The sequence below is a fragment of the Amphiura filiformis genome, chromosome 2 (assembly GCF_039555335.1).
Source record: "Amphiura filiformis chromosome 2, Afil_fr2py, whole genome shotgun sequence".
NCBI lineage: Eukaryota > Metazoa > Echinodermata > Ophiuroidea > Amphilepidida > Amphiuridae > Amphiura > Amphiura filiformis.
The window spans coordinates 63,225,956-63,250,235 of record NC_092629.1 but is presented as its reverse complement, the minus strand read 5'-3'; the positions used below and the strand labels follow the sequence as shown (position 1 = coordinate 63,250,235).

At 36.4% G+C, this 24,280-nt stretch overlaps 1 protein-coding gene across 1 annotated transcript in view; it reads right to left on the bottom strand.

Moving 5' to 3' along the window:
• LOC140146518 (uncharacterized) overlaps positions 1-24,280 on the bottom strand; it is a 66,588-nt gene that overhangs the window by 27,374 nt on the left and 14,934 nt on the right. The window contains exons 4-6 of the mRNA XM_072168393.1: positions 12,175-12,318; positions 11,487-11,656; positions 8,234-8,594 (exon numbers count right to left, since the gene is read on the bottom strand). Coding sequence (XP_072024494.1) covers positions 8,234-8,594; positions 11,487-11,656; positions 12,175-12,318 — 675 coding nt within the window. The remainder of the gene's footprint in view (positions 1-8,233; positions 8,595-11,486; positions 11,657-12,174; positions 12,319-24,280) is intronic.

Below are 24,280 nucleotides of genomic sequence, written 5' to 3'. Positions count from 1 at the left end.
TCTCATATCAAAATCGTGCATAGCAATTCATGTGTATCGATCCCGTGTATTTATTTTAATATCTCTGCTGCATCAAATAATTATTAGCCAGGCGATGTCGGTGTGCCATGGCAATAGTCGCGTAATGACCCATACTTATACCATCATTAAGAATCAACAATTCAAACCAGTATTTTTCTGTTCAGTTGGTAATTTGAGGATACATGTAGGCTCCCCAGTTATTTTATTAATATATATATATATATATATATTTTGATTTGGCTATTTGCACACACTTCCGGGATTTGGCTGGTCCTCGTGATAATTATGCGGAGCACAGGTAGACAGCGCGATAGAGTGATCGGAGCTATATACAAAAAGATCATCACTCGATCAACATAATGCAAGGTCTTATCGCTGTTTTCTGAGATTCAGGGAGAGTCTTGATGACAGATCAATTACCAAATGAAAGTACAATCACAGGCATATATCATACAATTTTGATAGCAAAATTGAGGCAAGCCATCATGTCAGAGGAGGCTTAAAGGCATTCCTACAATGCACTATGATTGGGAAATTTGATCAATATAACCTAATTTTAAAGGCAAAGTCCCCATTGCCACACACACAAAATTGTAATTTTAAAACTGCAGCCAACGAGCTAATAGTTGAGACTTATAACTTATATTTGACTTTCTTACAGGAAACATTCATATTGTCCCACTGCATTAATTTTATTCATATTAAAGTCTCAATGTTTTGAATGTTAAATAAAAGGATGAAAACACCAGATATTTGCACACAATCCCAATGCAAGGTATGGTCAACTGTGCCACATGTGTACAAACGCCAGACATACCAAGGTCAGAAACCCCATTGGGTTATGGCATGGGAATGTCTTTTAACATAAAAGTTGGTGGTAGGAATGTGACTGTTCTGGGATTGTGTCCTGTACACTATTCTTAGGGGTCAGTTAAAGCCATATTATAACATTTTCAAACAAAATAGATCAGCATTTCTTTGCCATAAAATGTTAGCTTTTACTGTCAGATATATCCCTTTTATTTTTGAGCGAACAACTACGGCAAAGCAAAGAAAATTGGAAATTACTACCAGCGCACAGTCATGTGCTAATCACGTACTCACTCCTTGGTCATGTTGTGGTACGACCCTTTGTTGTGTATATCACCGTCCCGCACGCCGTGTATGCGTACTGTGTGTTATGAACATCGTGTATGCGTTCGACTAATAATTCCATCGTAATAATAAAGCGCCCGGTTCTGGCGTTTTATTCAAAATCTCGGATTTTGACAAAACTACAGCACCTAGAGTGTTGATTTTTGCAGGGTATATTGGTTTAATAAAGTACAATTTAATCGTGTAAAAAAGGGAATTTTAAAAATTCAGTGAGGGCGTCTTCCTCAGCAAATGTTATAATATGGCTTTAACTAAAGTAACCATATTGTGGTTCAGGCATGGCCTCCAAAACTCCAGAGCTCTCTAGTTAGTGAAACCTATTTTAGAATTTTAAGTCCTACCTTCTTAATATCAGGTTTGCTGGTGATCAATGCTGGTGAGCCTTCACTGAAGAGTGGCTAAAGAAGCTCATCGGAAGACTTCCATTTTATTGACAATTGGAAGGTTTCAAGAAAAATTGCGACGGGTGTATTAAGGTTTGCAGTGAGATAGAAATAATTTGGCTAGTACGCTTTCAAGTACCTTGTTCTACGAACATATTGGCCGCCCCTCGTACCACCATTGGTCCATTTCTGTCCTAATCCATAACCCCCTGAAGTTGTAAAATATGTTTTAGCTCACTTTGGACCCCTACATTGTACCCTGGCCCCCGGGGGGACCACTCACATAAATGGTCTGTGCGGATGTGTGACCAAAAAAACAAGGAAAAGGGTTTTTTTTAGGCAAGGCAAGTTACACTTGAGTGGCGCATTTAAGGGTCTAAAAACACTGATTTTCAAGAATAAGGGTAGTTTTCTGAAACCGAGCAACTTTGTTTAGGGTAAAAACGAGCTGAAAGGTAGTTTATTGCCCTGGACAAGCTTAGCTAAGCTTTATGGGTTTGCATGCAGGATGGAGGGCCGTGATGAACAAAAGTAGAGATATAGATATGCAAATAACTTCACACAAAACTATTCTCCTACAGCACATCAAGTCACCATGCTTTATCAGCCTACAAAGTTTGAAGTTACATCAATAATTATGTGTAGGCTGGATTAATGATTTGCTTCCGCTCACCCAGCCAGCCAACAAACAGCCATCCATTGTCTAAAATTATTATTTATATTAAATGTAAGAATATCTTATGTAGACATCATGTTTACTTTACTTGTGTGTTGTCACAGAAAATCTTGGTCAGTATTCAAACATTTTATCATGTGCAATGCTTCTGAGACCGGTGTATTCTCTCCCCCGGCTGTCATGTAGCCATCTTTGTTCTTCAAAAAACAACTTTTTTTTTCAATGGCAAAGAAGTTCAGGAGGATGTGAGTTCATAAGGGCAATGTCGAGGACTAAAGGTCACAGTCATCTTAATGCGAAAACATGATATACCACCAACAGCCATTATAACAAATGGATCCTGTTCTAACTAATTCCAGCGGACGGTCATGCAGTGGCTAGTAAGGAATCGTCTTTGACCATGCGCAGATAGCGTCATCATAAATAAGCCAGCCCTTCACGTTCAACCACCCATACCATTTTCTGACTGGTCAGGAAGATAGTTTTAAATATCCCGAATTTATAATATGCCTACCAGTTCCATCGTATAACTGATTTGCTAGAGAATATTTGTTACTGTTTAATAAATTTGTATTTATGGTATATTAAATAAAATGTTATGTGGCCAAATGTATATTGTGTACATACTGTGTGGATCACATTCAGAATAATATCTTCTACGGACTTGGCTACTAAGCATGTCAGGAAGGATATTTTGCCGTATGCTGGCCTGTGTCAATATGTTATTGCCATATGCTGACCGAAGCATATAGGGTATAATCTTCTTCCACGGTAAACCAAACAGCTTCCGTGGTAAACCTTATAGCGCCATCACTTGATGAAATACGTTATTAGTAGGCGTGAGTTAAAAGCTATCTGGGCTAGAACTATTGCGACTGTAGGGGTGAGCTTGCCTACAGGTAAAAAAATACTCGTGGTGGTTATATTACACGTCTAGTTTAGGGCAACAGGGGTGGAAAGGAGGGTAGGCCTACTACGGGATGTGCGACAGATTCGGGGTGCATTTTGGTTTATTGATGGCCCTCAATTTCATGAAAATTTGGTATAAGAAAGATTGTTTTTTTTTTTTTTTTTTAATTAATTTGTTTCCCAAATTTTTATCGGAAAGTGTGCCATTTTTTTTTTTTTTTTTCTATGGCGTGCGATAATAAATAGGCCTATTAATATAATTTTTAAATGCTATTTTATTATTTTGTTATTAATTGAAAATCTAAAATAGTATAAAATCGTATATGATGCCTTAAATTAAAGTTTAAAACGTTTTTCCAATATTAATAACTATTATTAAATAATTCCTAACATCTCGGACAACACGCCCCCCCCCCCAACACACACACCCCCACACCCCTACACCAACAACCACACCCCAAGACTTGGCGAAAGTCTACCTTGATGTGCACGCGCGCGTGCACCATCCAGCATTGACCCGCTAAAATACACTACCCTATTACGAGCAATGGAATAGCCCGTCAATCATGCACAGTGGTTGCTCCTGGAAGGAAGATTATACCCGATGTGACGCGGTTGCTCATGGAAGACAAGAAGGATTATACCCCTTTTCGACCGAAGTTACCCCATTTTACGGTATTGCCGTATGCTGGCCTATGTCAGTTATTATTCAGACACTAGGGTACCACTTATGGCCCATGTCACTGTGTACGATCATGCGTGAGAGGCAATCATGATGTCATCATATTAAGTTCCCTGAGAAGTTTGAAGCCTAGCACAGAAGAAGTTTGGCAGTAGGCCTAGTGTGGTTGCTGACACCTGACATGACATGTATTCAATATATAAAAAAAAGTCCAACCAACACTACTATATGTTTGAAGCCTTGAAAGAACAAACAAACCTTTTGTTTTCTTGGCCTTAGTTAATATCTAAACACCATAGAATTTATAATTTTGTAAACATCCTGTACATTCTTCTTAACGCTTCAACCATTATTCAACATAAAATTAACATATGTTTTTTTGAAGTTCTTTCTGTGTAGGATACCTACACAACGCATAGAAAGAACAATTGCAATAAAAAACAGTGATGTCAACGCTGATTAAGTGCACATTGAGCTTCTTGGCAATCTTGGCTAAATACTTGGCACATTGAGCTTCTTGGCTTCGTGACAGTAGTTTGACGTATTTCCTTTCAATTTATAAAGGTTCTGAGTCTCTGAAGCTCAGAATTTTAATTAAAAAGGTTTTGTGACCATTTATTGATTGGCCCGTCCGTAACTTCCCAGTTTTTGTGTCAAGTGCTTTTCCGCCCCAATTGGGTGATTTGCGTTCTAAATTTGGGTCAATTCGCCTAAATATCCAGTATTAGGTGCTTTTTTGGAAGCTTAAAATTGGGCTTCTAGAGACTATTTTACAGCGGCCTGGTGAGCCAATGTGCCGCGCCTTGGCACTGTAAAGTTTTGGCAATACTGTTAATGCCAAGGACTAGCAGGCTGTGCTGTACTCTGATAATGATCCGCCGCGGCTTCGCTCGCTATTCGAGTGGCCTGCGGTTTGCGAATGGGGCTAGTTCTACCAAGGATTTTACATAAACATGGAAATGCAATAGATCATGTAACATGTTATGCCTTTGTGTCAAATTGATTTCATGCAGTGGTGGCAGTCCCTCCCTCCCACTTTTGAGGCAGAACCCCGAAATCACATAAATTTCTACTTTTTGCGGCAATTTTGCCCCCCCCCCCCCACCTTGAAATTCACAGATTTGCTGACAGGTTAATCTTAAAAGAGGTACTTTTGTTTCTAACAAGGGTCCCGCCACTAAATTGGTCAATAATCTACAATAAATCTACACAACCCTGGTTGATATGTATCAGTATCCTATGGTCATTACCGAGTACAGATTTAATCTGCTAAATATTGGTCAATATCATTTACAAAATATTGGCATTTAAGCCCTTGAAACTTCGTGTTTCCCGTCATTTTTTTCCAGCTCATAATGAATCAACTTTTTCATTATTTACTAGTTATTATTTTAGCGCCACCCATGTGCACATTATGTATACATATATAGACCACAGTGATCAGTGAAGCTATGAATAGGGGATCACCAAAGACTGAATTGTTTATCATCATCAGTCATCACTGCTTCTGAAATTACTTTGCGGCCCATTTACACTTTCAAAAACACTAAAATATTAAGGCAAAATATTCCAAGTACAATTTTAACAAATAATGCATTACTTTTTTAATTCTTGGTTCACAAACGCAGGCAAAATTTCCATATGAAAAGGTTTGACTACAAAAGCGATTCTCTTATAAATGCATCTACGCACAGTTTCCACCTCGATACACCAGAGAACACAAAATTTCCAGCACAGCGAGAATGAGCGAGTCTAGTCTCCATGCAGTCTGTGTTATACTACACGGTTGAGTGCATAGCATTTTAAGAGCTGTATGAGATCTAGTGTAAAATAGACATGTTGGTGTTTGTCAAAACTTCAAGTGTTCCCTTCATCCAATCAGAAATTGTTTTATATTGAACGAAAGCTAACACTTCCCCCTAAAAACACTCATTGTCATTAGTCAACAGATGACGCAATTCAATTTTTATAGCAACGGAAATGATGAAAACTACCTATTCAAGCAGACTTTTTGACCAAAATGTAGATTTTAAAAGTCAAAACCTCAAGTTTTCCTTACACTATTTTTCAAATTTTATGTCATTAAATGAAAGAGCACACTTATAATATCCATATACTAGCGTCATTAGAATGATCAATAGCCAATTCTCTTTAAATTGCAAATTTTGTGCAAAAAATACTGATTTCGCCTGTTTTGTTGTACGGTTGTGAATTCAATGAACTATGACTTTGCTAAAGAGCGCTTACAAATTGATATGATAATGCGTGTGGGTGCCGGGATAATCACAGATCTTAAATACAATTTTGTTTGCTGATGATACCACGGTTTTTTATTCTCATAAAGATGTATCTGTATTATGTAAACGTGTAAACACAGAAATTCAAGAGGTTTCAAATTGGTTCAAAGCAAATAAATTGTCATTAAATGCAAAGAAAACAAATTTAATGTATCTTGGTACCCGTGCACAGACTAGTAGTGTAATAAATAACAAAGAATTTGATATCATCTTGGATGGGTGTAAATTAAGTAGAGTTAGTGAAGCAAAATTTCTAGGAATTACTATAGATGAGCATTTGACTTGGAAAAAACATGTTCAAAATATTGGTAAAATTTGTACCAGAAATATTGGTGTACTAAACAAAGTTAAATTGTTCCTGCCAAGAGACGCCATGTATAAATTATATTGTACTCTAATATTACCTTATCTTAATTACGGTTTATTACTGTGGGGAAATGCAAATAAAGAACACATGAATAAAATGTACCGCCTCCAAAAACGTGCCATGAGAGTAATCTCCAATAGTGACTATCTTAGTCACACTGAACCAATTTTCAAAATGTTTAAGGTATTAAATATTTTTGATATGTTCAATAAGGAAGTTGCTATATTTATGTTTAAGTATAATAACAAAATGTTACCTAGATCTTTTGAAAATTTCTTCCAGACTCACAAAGAAAATCATAACTATAATACACAGAATAGGAATGATTATAAAATACCTATCCACAAAATCAACAGTATCTTAACGGTTGGACCAAAAGTTTGGAATGCATTGCCAAAAAATGTTAAAATGTCAGCAACCTTAGGCCATTTTAAGTCAAACTTGAAATCTGTTTTTGATATTTACAAGTAGAATTATGTTTATTCAATGATATGGTAACATTTGGTTAATACTACTGAATTTGATATATGTGACTCCTCGCCACAACTGAGCCCGGATGTCGCCAATCATCATTTTTGAGATATTCAACCAAAATATTCTGCTTGAAATTAGCTTTAAAATGATGTATATCATGTCTATAGTACTTGACATTTAAGTAGTGAAAAATCAATAAAACAGTCAATAAATCCTTTCTTTCCTATTGTTTATTGTTAAGTTCGATGGAGCATATCTCAATAGTGGCACTGGCGACATCCGGGCTCAGTTGTATGAGGAGTCACATATATAAATGTATTACACATATAAATTTATTTTTATGTGTATACCTTTTATTACATGTCTATGACTTTTTGTGGTGGAGTGTGCCTGGTGTGAGTGTGAGGTGAGAATTAAGTGTATTATCTTTTTTTTTTTTTCCTTTCAGGCTTATATTGTATTTTTTTTTCATTTTGTGTATCTGTGTTTATATATTTAGGCCCTTCTTTTAAGTGTTTCAGGGGGCACAACATTTTACAGGCTTTTGCTTCTAGTTGTGTCTCCTCCATCGTTTTTTATCATGTTTGTTATTTGTATGTTTTAATTTTTGATGGAAATAAATTTGATTGATTGATTGATTGGAAACAGGAAAGGGCCTTATGACATAGGGTATATGAAAAACGACTGATCATACCATCATGGTGGAAGCATTTCTAGTTCTTTACTTCAAAAATTGTCTAAAATTATTATTCGTAATAATTAGATAATATGTAAGGATATCATTATGTAGACTTGATCTCATGTTTACTTTAAATTAATTCGTTTTGCATCCACCCCTCCTCACTTTCTTTATCAGTGCATATTTTTTTTATTTTTCAATTTTCATATTGAATTTTAAGTTTTTAATACTTAAGTAACATGTTAATACTGATAAACAAGTTAATTAGTCAGCATGAATCACTTGGAACTGAAGGGGTCTAAACCCCTCATATCTTAAAGGAGTATATTATTATCCTAGCATCCTCTTTTTATGACATTTTTCAGTAGATATCCACGGAAAAAGCTTATTTCCAAAATGTGACTTGATTCCAATTTTGCGTTTGCGAGTTTTGCATAATTATGTATATTACACTGCTCCATAGACTACTGTGTTGAATTACGTTCTGCTACACCAGTCATCATCTGTGCTATACCCATTAAGGTCAAAGGTCATATAGGACTGACCATTTATTATTGAAAGGTCAAGAGCCAAATGTCAAAATAACTTACCTCCACTGCGTACTCTGTCAGATGCGATCAGGAAGAATCCTTCATCATTTGTGTTATACCCATCAAGGTCAAAGGTCGCATATGACCTGTCATCATTATGCCCATTAAACAGCACTAGACACAGATAGGTCAATGGCGTATTTCCCCTACCACCGTCCCATAACTCAATAAATTCTTTGGATCTATCTCCTGGCTGCTCAACATTGATTTCATTGATGAAGATGTCGTCTGCGAATACTGGGCAGTCGTTCATAGTTTTTGGTGTTGAGGGCGTGCTGCTAAACACGGAGGAGTTGCGGAGGTGGTGTGATATGCATCGGCTCAGGGATATGGTTGATGTTTGTAGAAGAGATGATGGGATCTGTGTGTGTAAAGGAAAATCATGTAGGTTAAATATACACAAAGACCACAGATGGAAATTGTCTTGTGCTCTCACCAGCGGGATCATTAGTTGATTGCCACCTGTCCTAATCCTGTCGGTTTTCTTATAACAGGGTTCCCGCACCTTGAAGCCTTTAAAATTCAAGGACTTTTCAAGGACTTTCAAGGTCCAAAAGCATGATTTTCAAGGACTTACCACAACACAAAAATCATGATGCAGCTCTCCATGCGGCACGTATAAACCAATGTGACAGCTCCTCCACTCCCCAAATTTTGTCAAAATTATACTTTAGGGTCGTGGGTAACGAATTGTGGGCCAAACGCGTTACATGCTCAAAATTAGAAAAATAATCAGGCTTTCACACATAAATGATTGTAATTCATCTCATGTTTGTCAGAAACCTACAATTTTTATATCATCATCAAGCTGAAAGTGTAAGGAAGACAATTTTGCAACTTTTAAGTTGATATACAGGGTGCCACAAATATCATATAGGATGGAAAAGTTATATTTTGGTTCAAAAAGTATAAACTTTTGTTTTTCTCTCACTTACTAAGATAAACACCTGTTCTGCTAACACTTTTTAGATGTGCTAATAATAACATTGTAGGCTCTCAAAAAAACCAAACTTGTAAAGGTGAGTTATGTTGCCTAACTGAGATACAGGGTGTTCAAAAGTCGCACACATAATTTTTGTGAATTTTATGACATTATCAATCAAAACTTTTTTCCTTCATGCCCTACACAAAAACCAATGGCATATTTGAATTCCTCATCAAATTTCCTTCTAAAAATGTTAACTTTTACAGGAGTAGGGCAACTTCTTCAAGAAGTCTAAACATTCAAGAATTCGGAACATTTTGGAGCATAAATGCATACTTAGTACAGTAACGTATAGGAAAATCCTAGAACCCATGACACATAATGTAGCACACATACAACAAATTAAACTAGCTTGAAGTCAAACTGGTCACATTTCCTACTAGACATAAATACCAAAACAATGGTACGTACATAATCCATCATATCCCAATACCATACAATATTCCCTATACTTTAACACATGCCTCAACCGTAGGCACCTCAACCGTAGGCACCACCACCCCTGACTTTGCATCGTTTGAATTGCAATATTTCAAAAAGTAAATATAGTGTGAAGTTTTAACTCTCCACAGTTTTAACTAAATAAATTAGCTACAAAATGAGACCATTTCTAGTTCAGTACCCCTCTACATTCTTGAGATCTGGGATGAAACGTCCTGAAAAAAATGAAAAAATGTAACACCACCACCTTTTCTTATACCCCAATTCATGACACACGACCTTAGGTAAAATTCCACTTGTCAAGGACTTTCATGGACCTTGTACAAATTTCCAGGACTTTCAAGGCCTTGAAAAGGTGTTTTCAAATTCAAGGACTTTCAAGGACCACGGGAACCTTCTTGTTATAATCAAGACTCCCTCAAGCTGGGGAGCTGGTAGACTGTGGCAGTGAAAAAACACCACCTCCCCGGGACCACCTCCCGCTGGTGAGCTACTAATAACACTAAGACCCCGTTTAGACTAGAGAAAAGTCGAATTCAAAGTCGACATCGAATTCGATTAAGACAGAGGATTAGCATAAATTAATTTGTGTTTGTGGTTTTTAGTGGGTGTTTACACTATGCGCCTGAACGAATTCGACTCTGTTGAATTCGATTACGACTATTTACGCCCTCTGTCATCCAGTATTTTTTTTATCAAACCTATTAAAGATTATAATTCATTATATTCTATTTTAAATGCCTGTATACTTTTTAAACAAAAAATCTACATGCAAAGTAGTAAAATTGAGATCAAAGTCAGCGTTAACTTTGCGGTAGAAACGTTTTGAGTACGTTGCCATATTGAATTTTTAACATGTATTTTCCTCATTCTGAGCATGTGCAGAACGTGTCACTGCTCAACAGAATTCAGGCCGTGAAAACTTTTATGACCTTGCTTTTATGAACTCCATTTGCTCCCTTTGCCCCATTTGCATCCGAGTTATGAGATGATACTTTGACCCATTTACCCTAAATTAAAGTTGAGGATTATTTCAGATGAACTAACACCGCGATAAAATCTGCCATTTTTGTGGATTTACTTCGAGTTTGGAGTGAAAATTGGATGTACACTCACTACAGTATGCTGCACATGTACGAAAATACACAAGAACAGCTGTTGTTTAGCGATATCACAGAGCCGTTGCTTAGGAGCATGTGCAGAACGTGTCACTGCTCAACTTGTGACGTCATAGTTCATATAAAATTCATCCGCGGGGCGGCTCTCAGGCGTGAAAACTTTTATGACCTTGCTTTTATGAACTCCATTTGCTCCCTTTGCCCCATTTGCATCCGAGTTATGAGATGATACTTTGACCCATTTACCCTAAATTAAAGTTGAGGATTATTTCAGATGAACTAACACCGCGATAAAATCGGCCATTTTTGTGGATTTACTTCGAGTTTGGAGTGAAAATTGGATGTACACTCACTACAGTATGCTGCACATGTACGAAAATACACAAGAACAGCTGTTGTTTAGCGATATCACAGTGCCATTGCTTAGCGACAAATCGACGGACCGGAAATTCAACTCGCCAGGTCAGCGATACGCATGAAAAAGTAAAATTAAATTTGACTGACTGTTTAGACCAGGAAAAGTCGCACTTCAACCACGACAAAGTCGAATTGAATTCGACTTAATGAACCTCGGGAGCATTGTTGAACAACAACTTTTTATAAGCTTAGATTTAAAAACGTTTAGGTGTATTAATTAAAGAGGCATGTTTCAATCTTTTATGATGTGTCTTACATTGAGCGGCCTACCACTTTTAAAAACAATACTCACAGGAGTTGAGTCAGGAGTAAGAATTCTTGATAACTCATTACCACCATCTTGGTTGCTATAGGCAACAGCATCGATGAGGTCGTCAGCTGAAGCTGGTCCACTGTCTGGAAAAACTTTGTCCTCTGAGGTTCTGTAAAGTGCAATCGCCCCTGACTGAGTCTGCAAGAAACCTGAATTTGCAAAAAATGACACAAAAGTAAATCACTGACAATTCAATTTGGTGCATCAAAAGTTGGAAAAGAAAGAAAAACTGCAGAGATTTGTATTGTAGTCCACTGTGCCAGTGTTAGAAATATGCCTCTAAAATTTACAGGCCAGCCGGGTCATGTAACTCTGAAAAGTAGTTACAGGCCCGGGTGAAAAGTTACCAGCCCAAACTTTTTAGAGCTTTTAAATGGGACAGTAAGCCTAACGGCCTATAATTTGGTTTACCTCAAGTTCGGTAGTGACGTATGTGCATATTTTGCTTGCCGCAGTATCCAATCACGAGTGTACACGCATGTGTACAGGCACAACTGCAAAAAAACACTGACGTCACTACCAAACATTAGGTGAACCAAATTATAGTTGCTTTTTGGCGAGGGGGAAGGAAAGAAGGTCTGGTACCCTGCTAGATGATGTGCCATAAGGCAGCTTCCCATTTGACACGTAGGTGTACTGGGGCAACCTAGCAGTAAAATGTACTCACCATCAGCAAATATAAACTGTGCATGAGGTACAGTTGTTGCAACTCCTATCACAAAATACCCCATTGAATCAGTTTGGTACCCTGCTAGTGGTATGGTCCAATATGAGATGTTGTCTTCGCCATACAAGATGACGACAAAATCATCTGTAAAGGGAGAAATAAAGATCATATTAAAGCCTTATAGTAACATTGGAATGTAAGAACTATGAACCAGGATGGAAAACTGGAGCTGCTACTTGAAGAGGCAGATAGACTACATCTAGATGTTCTTGGCCTCAGTGAGACTAAATGGAAAGGTGAAGGATCTTTTCAACCAGACAAAAACACCAAAATTTTGTTCTCAGGAAAACCTAGTGGGAAGAAAGAAAATGGAGTTGCTATAATCTTGAAAGGAGCAGCATGCAAGGCATTTGGGAGCTACAATCCCATCTCCGATCGACTCATCACTGTAATACTTCTTGCCAAGCCCAAACCAATAACCATCCTGCAGGCTTATGCCCCAACATCCAGTCAAAAAGATGCAAGCATTGAAGAGTTCTATGAACAGATGCAATTGGTTTTGGACAAGATTAAGAAAGGAGATGTATGTGTGGTTATGGGTGACATGAACGCCAAGGTTGGAGAAGGCGAGGACAAGAAATGTGGAATTGGAAAGTTTGGCCTAGGAGACAGAAATGAACGAGGGGACAGGCTTGCTAAATTCTGCTGCGCCAACAACCTAGCCATCATGAATACTTGCTTCAAACATCACAAAAGAAACCTGTACACATGGAAATCACCTGTCGACCGTTACAGAAATCAGATTGACTACATCATGATGAAAAGAAGGTGGAAATCGAGTGTCTTGGATGCAAAGACATACCCTGGGGCTGACTGTGATACAGATCACATACTACTACTAGCAGCAAAGATGCGAGTGCAGTCAGCCAACTCAAGACTGGGAAATCACCAGGTCTTGACGGAGTACCAGCCGAGCTAATAAAATCCACAGGACGGTATGGACTAGAAGCTTTACACTAACTATGCACAAGCATATGGACAAGCTGTGAATGGCCAGAAGACTGGAAAAAACAGGAGTTTGTGATGTTATTCAAGTCTGGGGACCCCAAGCAATGTTCCAACTACAGGACCATCGCACTCATCAGCCATACCAGCAAAGTTCTCTTGATGATCATCATACATCGCCTGAAAGCAAAACTGGAGCAAGAACTACCAGGAGAACAAGCTGCTTACAGGAAAGGACGAGGAACCAGAGACATGTTGGTATGCCTTCAGATACTGATGGAGAAGATACTTGGAATAGGTGAATAAGTCTTTGTCATGTTCATTGATTATTCAAAGGCATTTGACTCAGTCAGCCATGTTAAACTGTTTGCTGCAATGGAAGAAATGGGCTTCCCAGTACATCTTGTGTCTCTGCTACAATCCCTGTATGTAAACCAGAGAGGAAAGATCAGGTGGAATGGTGAAAATACAGATGAGTTCAGCATGACCAAAGGTGTGAGACAGGGCTGCATTGCGTCACCATATCTTTTCGTGACATACACAGAGAAAGCGATGAGGGATGCTGATGTAGATACTTATGGCATCAAAGTAGGAGGCATACCAATCTCAAACCTTCGTTATGCAGACGACACCGCACTCCTGGAAACATCAGTAAAGGACATAGAAAAATTGGCAACAGCAATAGATGAAACTGGCAAAGACATGAATCTCAAACTCAACGTGAAGAAAACAAAACTTCTTGTCGCAGAGGCAGTAGAAAAGAGTAAAACATCACAATAGATGGAGAAGAAGTAGAACAGGTCGACCACTTCAAGTATCTGGGCTCAGTAAAAACATCAAATGCAAATTGCACGGCTGACATCAAAGCCAGGATTGGAATGGCCAAAGGAAGAATGAACGAACTTCAGGATTTGTGGAATGATTGAAACCTTCCAACAGAACTGAAAATGAAACTGATCAAGATACTGGTATGGAGTGTACTCCTTTATGGCCTGGAGGGCTGGACTATGACCAAAGCAGATGAGAACCGGGTGCTTGCTGCTGAAATGTGGTTCTGGAGAAGAATGCTAAACATCTGTTGGAAGGAAAAAAGAACAAACAGGAGCATCCTTGAGGAACTTGGTGTGAAGAGACAGCTGCTTGGAGAGTTGGTGACAAGAAAGCTAACCTACCATGGTCACATCCTTAGAGGAAGTGGCAGTGCATTAACACTCCAGATAATAGAAGGAAAAGGGAGGAGGAGGAGAGGAAGACAGAAGAAACAATGGTTTGACAACATCAAAGAATGGACAGGAATGAACCTAGTGCAAGCCAAGCGTCTAGCTCAAAACAGAACAGCTTGGAAGAAGGAGATAAGGAGATGCAGCCAGATGGTAGCCAATCGTCAGTAGTGACGGCGGCCGAAGAAGAAGAAGAAGTAACATTGGCTGAGGAGGACGCCCTCAATATTTTCAAAATTAGGTGTCTTACACAAATGTAATGTACTTTATTAAACTAACATCCCTGCAAAAATCAAGATTTTAGATACTGTAGTTTTGTCAAAATTTGAGATGTTGAATAAAGCGCTGGAACCGTCGTTTAATTATTACGATGGAAATATTAGTTGAACGCGTACACAATGTTAATAACAAAGTACGTACAAGGCGTGCGGGACAGCCACACACATCAAAGGGCTGTGCCGTAGCACAACCAATGGAGTGAAATGCATTGGCGACATCGGCGCTGATAGTAAATTCCAATTTTCTTTGCTTTAACTCAGTTGTTCCGTTTATGAAAAGAAATACTAATCTATTTTTTATGGAAATGTTACAACATGGCTTTAAATAATATGGGAATAAATAAAGAGAGTATACCTCCAAATCCTACTTACTAAGGTTAGATTGAATAAGCATAATCACTTTTACTTAACAATTACTTTTACAAACACAGATAGGGAGTTACAGCTATAGAATCTATAACTTAAAAGTTCCCCCTCAGAATTAAAACTAGAGAACCAGGACTCGACCGCCATCTTGATACAAGCATGGAGCAAAAGTTGGAGGTATATTCACCGTTCAGTTTCGATCAGAATGTGCTTGAGGCAATCGTTGTCATGCGAGTGTAACATCGCATACTAGATGCATTTGAGAGATTCACTTGATGCGTTCTGCACGTGTTACCTAAATGCCATAGTTCAGACGTAGCATTGTTAATTTTCATTCGTTTTCGGTCGGCAAGGACCGAATAACCCCCAATTTACCCCCTCCCCAGCTGATGGTGCTATTGTATGTGTCGGTATAGGGAGTCCAGGTTCTCTGTGGAAAAGGGGTATTTTTTTGACCAGTATAGCGTGGACAGCAAAATCGGCAAAATAGGGGGTATTTAATTGGCATTGTCCGCGAAATTCGGATAAAAGGGGTTTTGGGGAAAATCTGGTATTCGTCCGATGTCATCCCCTCAGCACCGGGCTCAGCACTCCCAGGAAGTAATGTCATCGTTGTGCCATCGCGATATAAGGATGTCAGCCCTGTCACGAGGAATGATTTGAAGTAGCCTAAATCTTTCAACGCCCCCGATTACGTCAATTGACTTCGGTGGGACTTACTCAGTTTGGCCGCTGATTCCATGGGACTTTTTTCGCGGGCTTTATTAATGACGCGCCGGCCTGCGGAGCCACGAGAAACTGGGTATCCACAAGTCTCTTTGAAATGGCACCCGATCATAAGATTATGAGCAGATGAGTATTTATGTATTGAACACCTTCTAGAAGATTGACTTAGTAACTTGTTCTTTACATCTCTCCCAATTGGGCGTGCTTTTAAGAAGTCTTAGTTACTTTACAGTTCCGGTTGGTTGCCCTATTTTTATATCAATATTGAGTGTCATTGAAAAGGGGTGTTTGAAATTCTAGTCATTGAAAACCACAAACTAGAAACGTCGCGGTTTTCGACGCAAGGCGTCGAATGGGATGCTTCCACCATGGGGCAATTTAGATTTAAATGTGTACAAATCCATTTTTAGTCATTTGACCTCCAATGACCCCTGGGTGACTCCAAAATGACATGCCAAAAATTTGGCTCTAAATGTTGACTGGTATGGTATGGCGTCCGTCAAATGACGAACTTTTATTAATCCTTGTCGACCCCTTCCGGGGTATGAAAGATGCATAAACATTACAAAGACAACAGAGGGCGCAATGGCGCCAAATAGTGCAGTCAAAAAAGATACATACATGTATTTCTTAGAGCTACAATGTATTATGTAATACAGATTTTACTTGTTAAAAACTAATACTAATTAAGGTTGTTTGCTATAAAAGAAAATAAATTTCTGAACAAATATAAATAAAATTGTATGTACAGGGTGAAGATAAAAATAAAATATTTAAGCACACAAGTAATAATACCAATTTTTAAACCATACAACAATATTCACAAAAGGATGAAAGATAAGTGAGTTGAATCATGAAAATTTTGTAATGATAATTTTGATGAATTTGCATAAATTTTTGAGCTCAGTATTGTTTGTAGAATTTAAAAGTTTGTGCATTTTCATAGTATTTGGGTTTTTGTAGTAATGTTTACTGATATACTTTTCTCTATCACTTTTAAAGAAACTACAGGTAAAGAGATAATGCATTTCATCACCCACTAAGTCTTTTGAGCAAAGGTTACAAATGTTGCTAACTTCATTGTTAAATCTTTTTAGATTTACAGGTATTCTAATATTACTACATCTAAACTTACACAATGCTAATCTATTACTATAATCTAAGTTAACAAGGTAATATTCAAATGATTTGTTTTCTTTGAATATCCTGTAATTGAGGCAGATTCTGTTACTATTTACATCATTGAGCCAGTTTTGTTCATCAATATCACTGATACGCTGATCAAGAGCACCTTTAAGCCAAGTTGAATTATGATTACCTTGCTCCAACCAAATGTATCCAAAACCATTTTGATTCAGAATGAGTTTGATTTTGTTAATCCATCCAAATTGATGTGTATTATCATTCTTTTCATGTACAGTTTTGATAAGACAATACAATGTTAAAGAATATTTACTCTTTTTACCAGTTACAAGTCTACTCCAGAAGTTGATCATTTTTTTATCAATTATGCTTTGCAGTTTATATTTACCGGTTTCTCCATATAACATACAATTAACAGTTTTTTTATTTACATTGAGAAGCCTTCTGAGAAAGTTTCGATAAAATATCTCAATTTGGTTAATATTTTCAACACCCCAAATTTCGCTTCCATAAAGTAATATTGGCAAGACCAGTGAGTCAAAGAGTTTGCAAGTGATATCAATTGGTAAATGAAGTCTGATTGACTTGGTCAATAATGCAAACATAGCATGCCTTGCCTGGCTGACTTGTTTATTAATACTTTTTTAAACTTTCCGTTATAATTAAAAACTATCCCTAGATAATTATAATCATCACAAACAATTAGCTTCTCATTACCATAGTGGAATAATGGTTTTCTTCTGATTTTCCCACGAGAAAATATTACAACTTTTGTTTTGCTTGAGTTAACAGCAAGATTCCATGTTTGACAATAACTATACAGAGAATTGAGAGCATTTTGAAGATCTTGTTCATTATCAGATAAAATAATTGTGTCATCAGCATATAATAAGACATATAATTTAAACCATATTTCAACATCATCGTTGCTTAAATTATTTAATACCATTTTGTTAAGGTTAATTAATCCTTGAACTCCATCTCTTCTGATAGAGGTTTCTAGGTCATTGAGAAAAATAGAGAATAATAATGGAGACAAGTTTTCGCCCTGGCGAACACCAACTTTAATACTGAATACATTAGATAAAGAGTCGTTTAACTTGATACATGACTTGGCCTGAGCATACATATTATAGATAACAGTTATTACTTTACCATTAACACCATTAGAAATTAACTTCGACCATAATGAGGATCTATTTACCATGTCGAAAGCCTTTTTATAGTAAAAAAAAGCACAAAAGAGTTTTTTCTTTTGCTTTAAATACATATCAATAATAGCATGAAGTGTGAAAACATGGTCAAGTGTAGAATAACCTTCTCGAAACCCGGCTTGTTCTTCGCCAAGGACACCGACACCTTCAATGTAGCTAGAAATGCGAGAATTTAGCACAGAGGTGAACATCTTACCAATACAGCTAAGAAGTGTGATGCCCGATAGTTGTTTGGGTCATTTGTAGCACCTTTATTTTTATAAATTGGAATTATATATCCTAGACACCAGGACTCTGGAATTAACCCTGTATCTAGCACAACATTGAACAATTTTGTAATTAGAGAAATTACAGAGTCCGGACAGTACTTAATAAATTCGTTGATAATGAGATCAGGTCCACAAGATTTGTTGTTTTTCAGTTTATTTTTTGCATTATGGACTTCATCAGGCAATATTGGGCTGTTGATAAAATCATTAATAGAGTGATTAATAGTTCTAGGATCAAAATTACTTTTATTTACATTTACATCATTACCAAGATTACTAAAGTATTCATGTAATTCATTAATATCAATATTAATATCACGTTTCTTTGTCTTGCAGTCAGCTTTGTTAATTAAATTCCAAAATTCCTTTGGGTTATTAGTATTCAAATTTCTAAGTTTAGATGAAAATTTCTTTAAAAAATCTTTTTTTGCTCTTTTGATGAAATTTTTATACTTTTTAGTTTCAATCTTCAGCTTTAGTTTAGATTCATTTGTTTTGGTTTTTGACAATTTATTTTTAAGTTTCATAAAATCAGCACGTTTTTGTCTACACTTCAAATCAAACCAAGGTTTATTATTTGAACTGGAGCTTTCAATTCTGTTAGTTTTAGTTTGTTTACTCTTTTTTTTTTTAAATACCTGTTTTAACAGCTGGTGCGATAAGTAATTCACAAAATTCATCAGATAATTTATCAATATCTAATTGAGTTGTATCCTCAAAGCAAATGTCATTCAACTTCTTGTGAAATTCATTAATTTTATGGATGTCAAAATTATCTTTGTATTGACTATGTGAACTTGAACACCATTTTGTAATTAATTTTTCATTGTTTTGTTTCTCATCGTCTAGTATTGCATTACCAGTATTAATTTTATTTCCTTTATTAGTGTTTATAACTTTAATATTAATATTACTTGGTTTAAACATTACATGAATAAGCTTATGTTTATCTGAAATACATGTGTCTAAATCATGTATCACAAATTGTTTAACAAGGGGAAGTAAACACGGAGAAACAATAATATAATCAATTGTCCTATGGACGCAATAAGTAGACCAAACACAACTATTGCCGGAGCTGGATCTTTACCATCCGAATCTTTTATTTCCTTTCATTTACACAGTTGATCAAGTGTCAACTGTGTTCTTCATACTTAATTTAATATCACATATCACCTCAGACAGCTATATCATCTGAGAGTATACACAGTTGACAGGAAATCAACTGTCTATATTATCTTCATACTCTTAATATCACTTCAGACAGCTATATCATCTGATATTTTAAATAGATATAAATTCAAATTCATTAGCGCCTCAGACAGCTATATCATCTGGCTTAAATTCAAATTCATTAGCGCCTCAGACAGCTATATCATCTGGCTTAAATTTAAATTCATTAGCGCCTCAGACAGCTATATCATCTGGCTTAAATTCAAATTCATTAGCGCCTCAGACAGCTATATCATCTGGCTTATTCTTTAAAAGCAATATATATCAATCATTGAAATCATATATGTATCAGACAGCAATATCATCTNATACCCTTTTTACGCAATCAGACNGCTATATCATCTGATGCCATTTATGGTCCTGAAGTGAGACGACCCACTTCAAATCCCAAACAGCATATTTGGCTTGGACCTAATCATTACTCATTTCCGAATTAGGACAACCCCATTCAATTTCCAAACAGCCTAATTTGGAATTGACATTAAATATTAAGTATGTGAAAACATTCCCAATGACTTGCTCAAATGCAGCAATGTATCTCCATTTTGATTCATATATTGGACAAAATGGTAAAAAGCAAAAGAAACAATGCCATTTAATATCATATTTTTTATAAAGGGAGTGGTGGGTGGGTTTTAAAATTTTCCTGACCTCTTCGGATGGTATCGAAACAGCTTATGAATTTTCCCGGCAACAATTTCTGGGAAAACAGCCACACCCCCAGAACCGCTGCCTATGATTGGCTACTGGCACGCGACTCGACACAGGCATGGATGCACAACAGGTGTCGGACTGATGTCACAACACGCATGGCACCACCTTTTATTGATCTACAGGACAATGAAACCCTTTTCAACAAAACCCAGGGCTTATTACGCTAATGACAATTTTGGTTTTGATTGAAGTTTGCTCAATCAAAACCCGATTGTCCTATGGACGCATAATAAGTAGACCAAACACAACTATTGCGGAGCTGGATCTTTACCATCCGAATCTTTTATTTCCTTTCATTTACACAGTTGATCAAGTGTCAACTGTGTTCTTCATACTTAATTTAATATCACATATCACCTCAGACAGCTATATCATCTGAGAGTATACACAGTTGACAGGAAATCAACTGTCTATATTATCTTCATACTCTTAATATCACTTCAGACAGCTATATCATCTGATATTTTAAATAGATATAAATTCAAATTCATTAGCGCCTCAGACAGCTATATCATCTGGCTTAAATTCAAATTCATTAGCGCCTCAGACAGCTATATCATCTGGCTTAAATTTAAATTCATTAGCGCCTCAGACAGCTATATCATCTGGCTTAAATTCAAATTCATTAGCGCCTCAGACAGCTATATCATCTGGCTTATTCTTTAAAAGCAATATATATCAATCATTGAAATCATATATGTATCAGACAGCAATATCATCTGATACCCTTTTTACGCAATCAGACAGCTATATCATCTGATGCCATTTATGGTCCTGAAGTGAGACGACCCACTTCAAATCCCAAACAGCATATTTGGCTTGGACCTAATCATTACTCATTTCGAATTAGGACAACCCCATTCAATTTCCAAACAGCCTAATTTGGAATTGACATTAAATATTAAGTATGTGAAAACATTCCCAATGACTTGCTCAAATGCAGCAATGTATCTCCATTTTGATTCATATATTGGACAAAATGGTAAAAAGCAAAAGAAACAATGCCAACCAAGGACCTAATCTAGGGACTTGCCTAACTCCCGAAAGAGGAAGGTCCACATCCACAGTTTATCATTACTGCAAAGACATAGGGTGTACAAGGCTACTGAATTTTGAAGCATTTGAAGCATTGAGAACAGTTGGTGCTCCCTTGAATTTACTAACAACAATACCGGATAGCTGAAAATTGGAAAGTAAAAACCTGGACAAAAAACTCGTGTGAGAAAAAACAGGAAAACCTCCCAATGGCAGCGTGTATCTGTTCTAGTTACTAAAGAGCATCCCTACCAGGAACATGCCATGAAATGCATTGATCAGTTAAATTTGGGATATATAGTGCAGTGCCAACCCACAGACCTCTGCACATTTTACATTAATTTGAAAATGCATTATCCCAGCTTCTATTTCAATTTAACCAATCATTTAACTGATCAGGGCTGAATGATATGAGCTTACAGTTCTGCCCGTTTTGTGGTCATATTTATGGCCCCAGTAAATCTAACAATATAAAAATATTGTGTAAAATGGCACTCCACTTTGCTGTCCATAGCAATATTTGACCTGCATTTTGCACCCCTTTACCTGGACATTTTGAGCCTTTATTAAGGTTTAGAAATATGCTTTTTATGTGTCCTATTACCTTACATATATACACCATTTTTCACATATTTGTGTTTATTATAACCTGTAGAATAGGCTAGCAAATATCAATCCCAAGCAAATTTCCAATTCGTTAAGACATTAACATAGATGATACCTGTATATTTTGCCTTTTTAAATCCAATGTTTGCAATTTTGTATTCATCTGGGCCATTTACACGATTACCCTCTTCATTATTAAAGTGGTGCAGTAATACTCAATTGTGGCCTTTAAATCATTTCATGCATTTCTGCTATCAATATTTAATTATTCAATGTTCATTGTTCAATCACTATTTTCTTCTTATAATTGCCACCTATGACAGAGTTTTAGGTGTTGATTATACATGTACCAATGCATCAATTGACATTGCTGCTTTTTGAAGTGTGGCGACTTCTCAAGAGTGATATCATCTATACTGCAATAAGTTTTATTTCGATTATCGCTTTATTGTTTGATAAATTGTCAAATGCCAATATCGTTATCTGACTGTATCTTTTATTTTTCCTATGCAATTGCTTTTTAGTAAGCCGCCACGATGTATAATATCCGTTGTTTGTAACATCACTTTACATCATCACTGTAACAATTCATGTGTTTTTCTTCTTGGATCTTACATAGCCCCTGGCCATTGTTGTCAGTCATTCTCGTCATCCATTGTAATTCGCTGTCGTAGAGCACATAGTAACCATTGTAGTAATTTGGGTTCATACGTCTGTTCCCAATTTTAATATGCCATAGGCTTTGTGTTGTGCTCATTTTGATCAATGGTTCGTACAAAGATACTGATACTTCCAACTTATTGTAGCCATGAGTTGACTCAGATACTAGGTGTTGAATCTGATAGCTTCCGATAACAAAATGTTCAATGTATCACCTTCCCTGCATTCTTATACAGTCTTGCACCAGTTTGAAGCCACCATTAATTACAAGTTTCCGGGACATGACAAGCTTCCATTTCTAATCACCAGCATTAATTGTCCGTGGTCTTATGAATTTTACCTCAGTACTGTAACAATTCATGTGTTTTTCTTCTCGGATCTTACATAGTCTTGGCCATTATTGTCAGTCATTCTCATCATACATTTGTAATTCGCTGTCGTAGAGCGTGTTAGTAACCATTGTTGTAACTTGAGTTCATACGCCTTCCCCCGCATTCTTATATACAGTCTTTCAGTTTCGTAGCCACTATTAATTCCAAGTTTCCGGGACATGCCAAGCCTCCATTTCTAATCACCAGCATTAAGATATCCATATTCTGAAATAAATTAGAAAAAACAAAGACAGAAAGGGAACCAACTCGCCATACATGCACATGTAAACATTATATGTATATGTACATTGTATTATTGATTGGTGATTTATCAAAATGAAATATGAATGACATGAATGAATGAATGAATGAATGAATGAATGAATAAATATGAATGAAAACAAAGTTATTTTATTCCTATTAGGAAACATGTAGGAGCTCCTGCTGTTACTAAAAAGTATTATTATTAAAAGGAGAAAAAGTGTTTTGTCACTGCTGTCTTTTCCCAACCCATTACTTAATTCTCATTGCATTTTTCCTTCCATTTTTGCTTACTTGTTTGATTGCTTCATTACTTCCTGCTTCCAATTAAACTTGCAACCTAAATTTACCTTTTGAATTGTTAACTTGCGATATACCCCAATCTCATGAGTTCCCAAAGTTTCATAATTTGCCATCCCAATGATCACAATTGACCTTCATTATTGCACCCTTTCACCACCTTTCATGGCCTCCAACCCTTTTTTGACATCCATTGATATTATATAAATACTAATTTGATCATCAGGTGACCCTACATTTCATAAAATGTCATTTAACTTTAGCTATATATTTGCCATTCGATGTCCTTTGATGACCTATATTTTTATTTTTTTTTTTATTATTATTATTTTTAAAATTTTATTTAACCTTAAGTTTTTTGCAATTCCATTGATCTTGCCTTATATATTTTGACCCGCAAGAAATTGTGCCTCTCCATTGTGTTCTATGTTACCATATTTCATGAAAATCCTTCTCCTGACTTGTGTTGACTTTTTACATACATTTTTTGACTTGCAGTTCTGAAATCCAAAAATCTTAGCCTATTTAACCTCCGATGATGTTGATAGACCGCCAGAATTGTTTTTGTTTTGTTTTGTTTTGTTTTTGTTTTGTTTTTGGTTTTTTTTTCAATCATTATTTATTTATTTTTTTTTTTTTTCATTATTTATTTATAGCTATTATTATTATTTTCCTATTTTTTATTCATCTATATTTTTTTTTTTT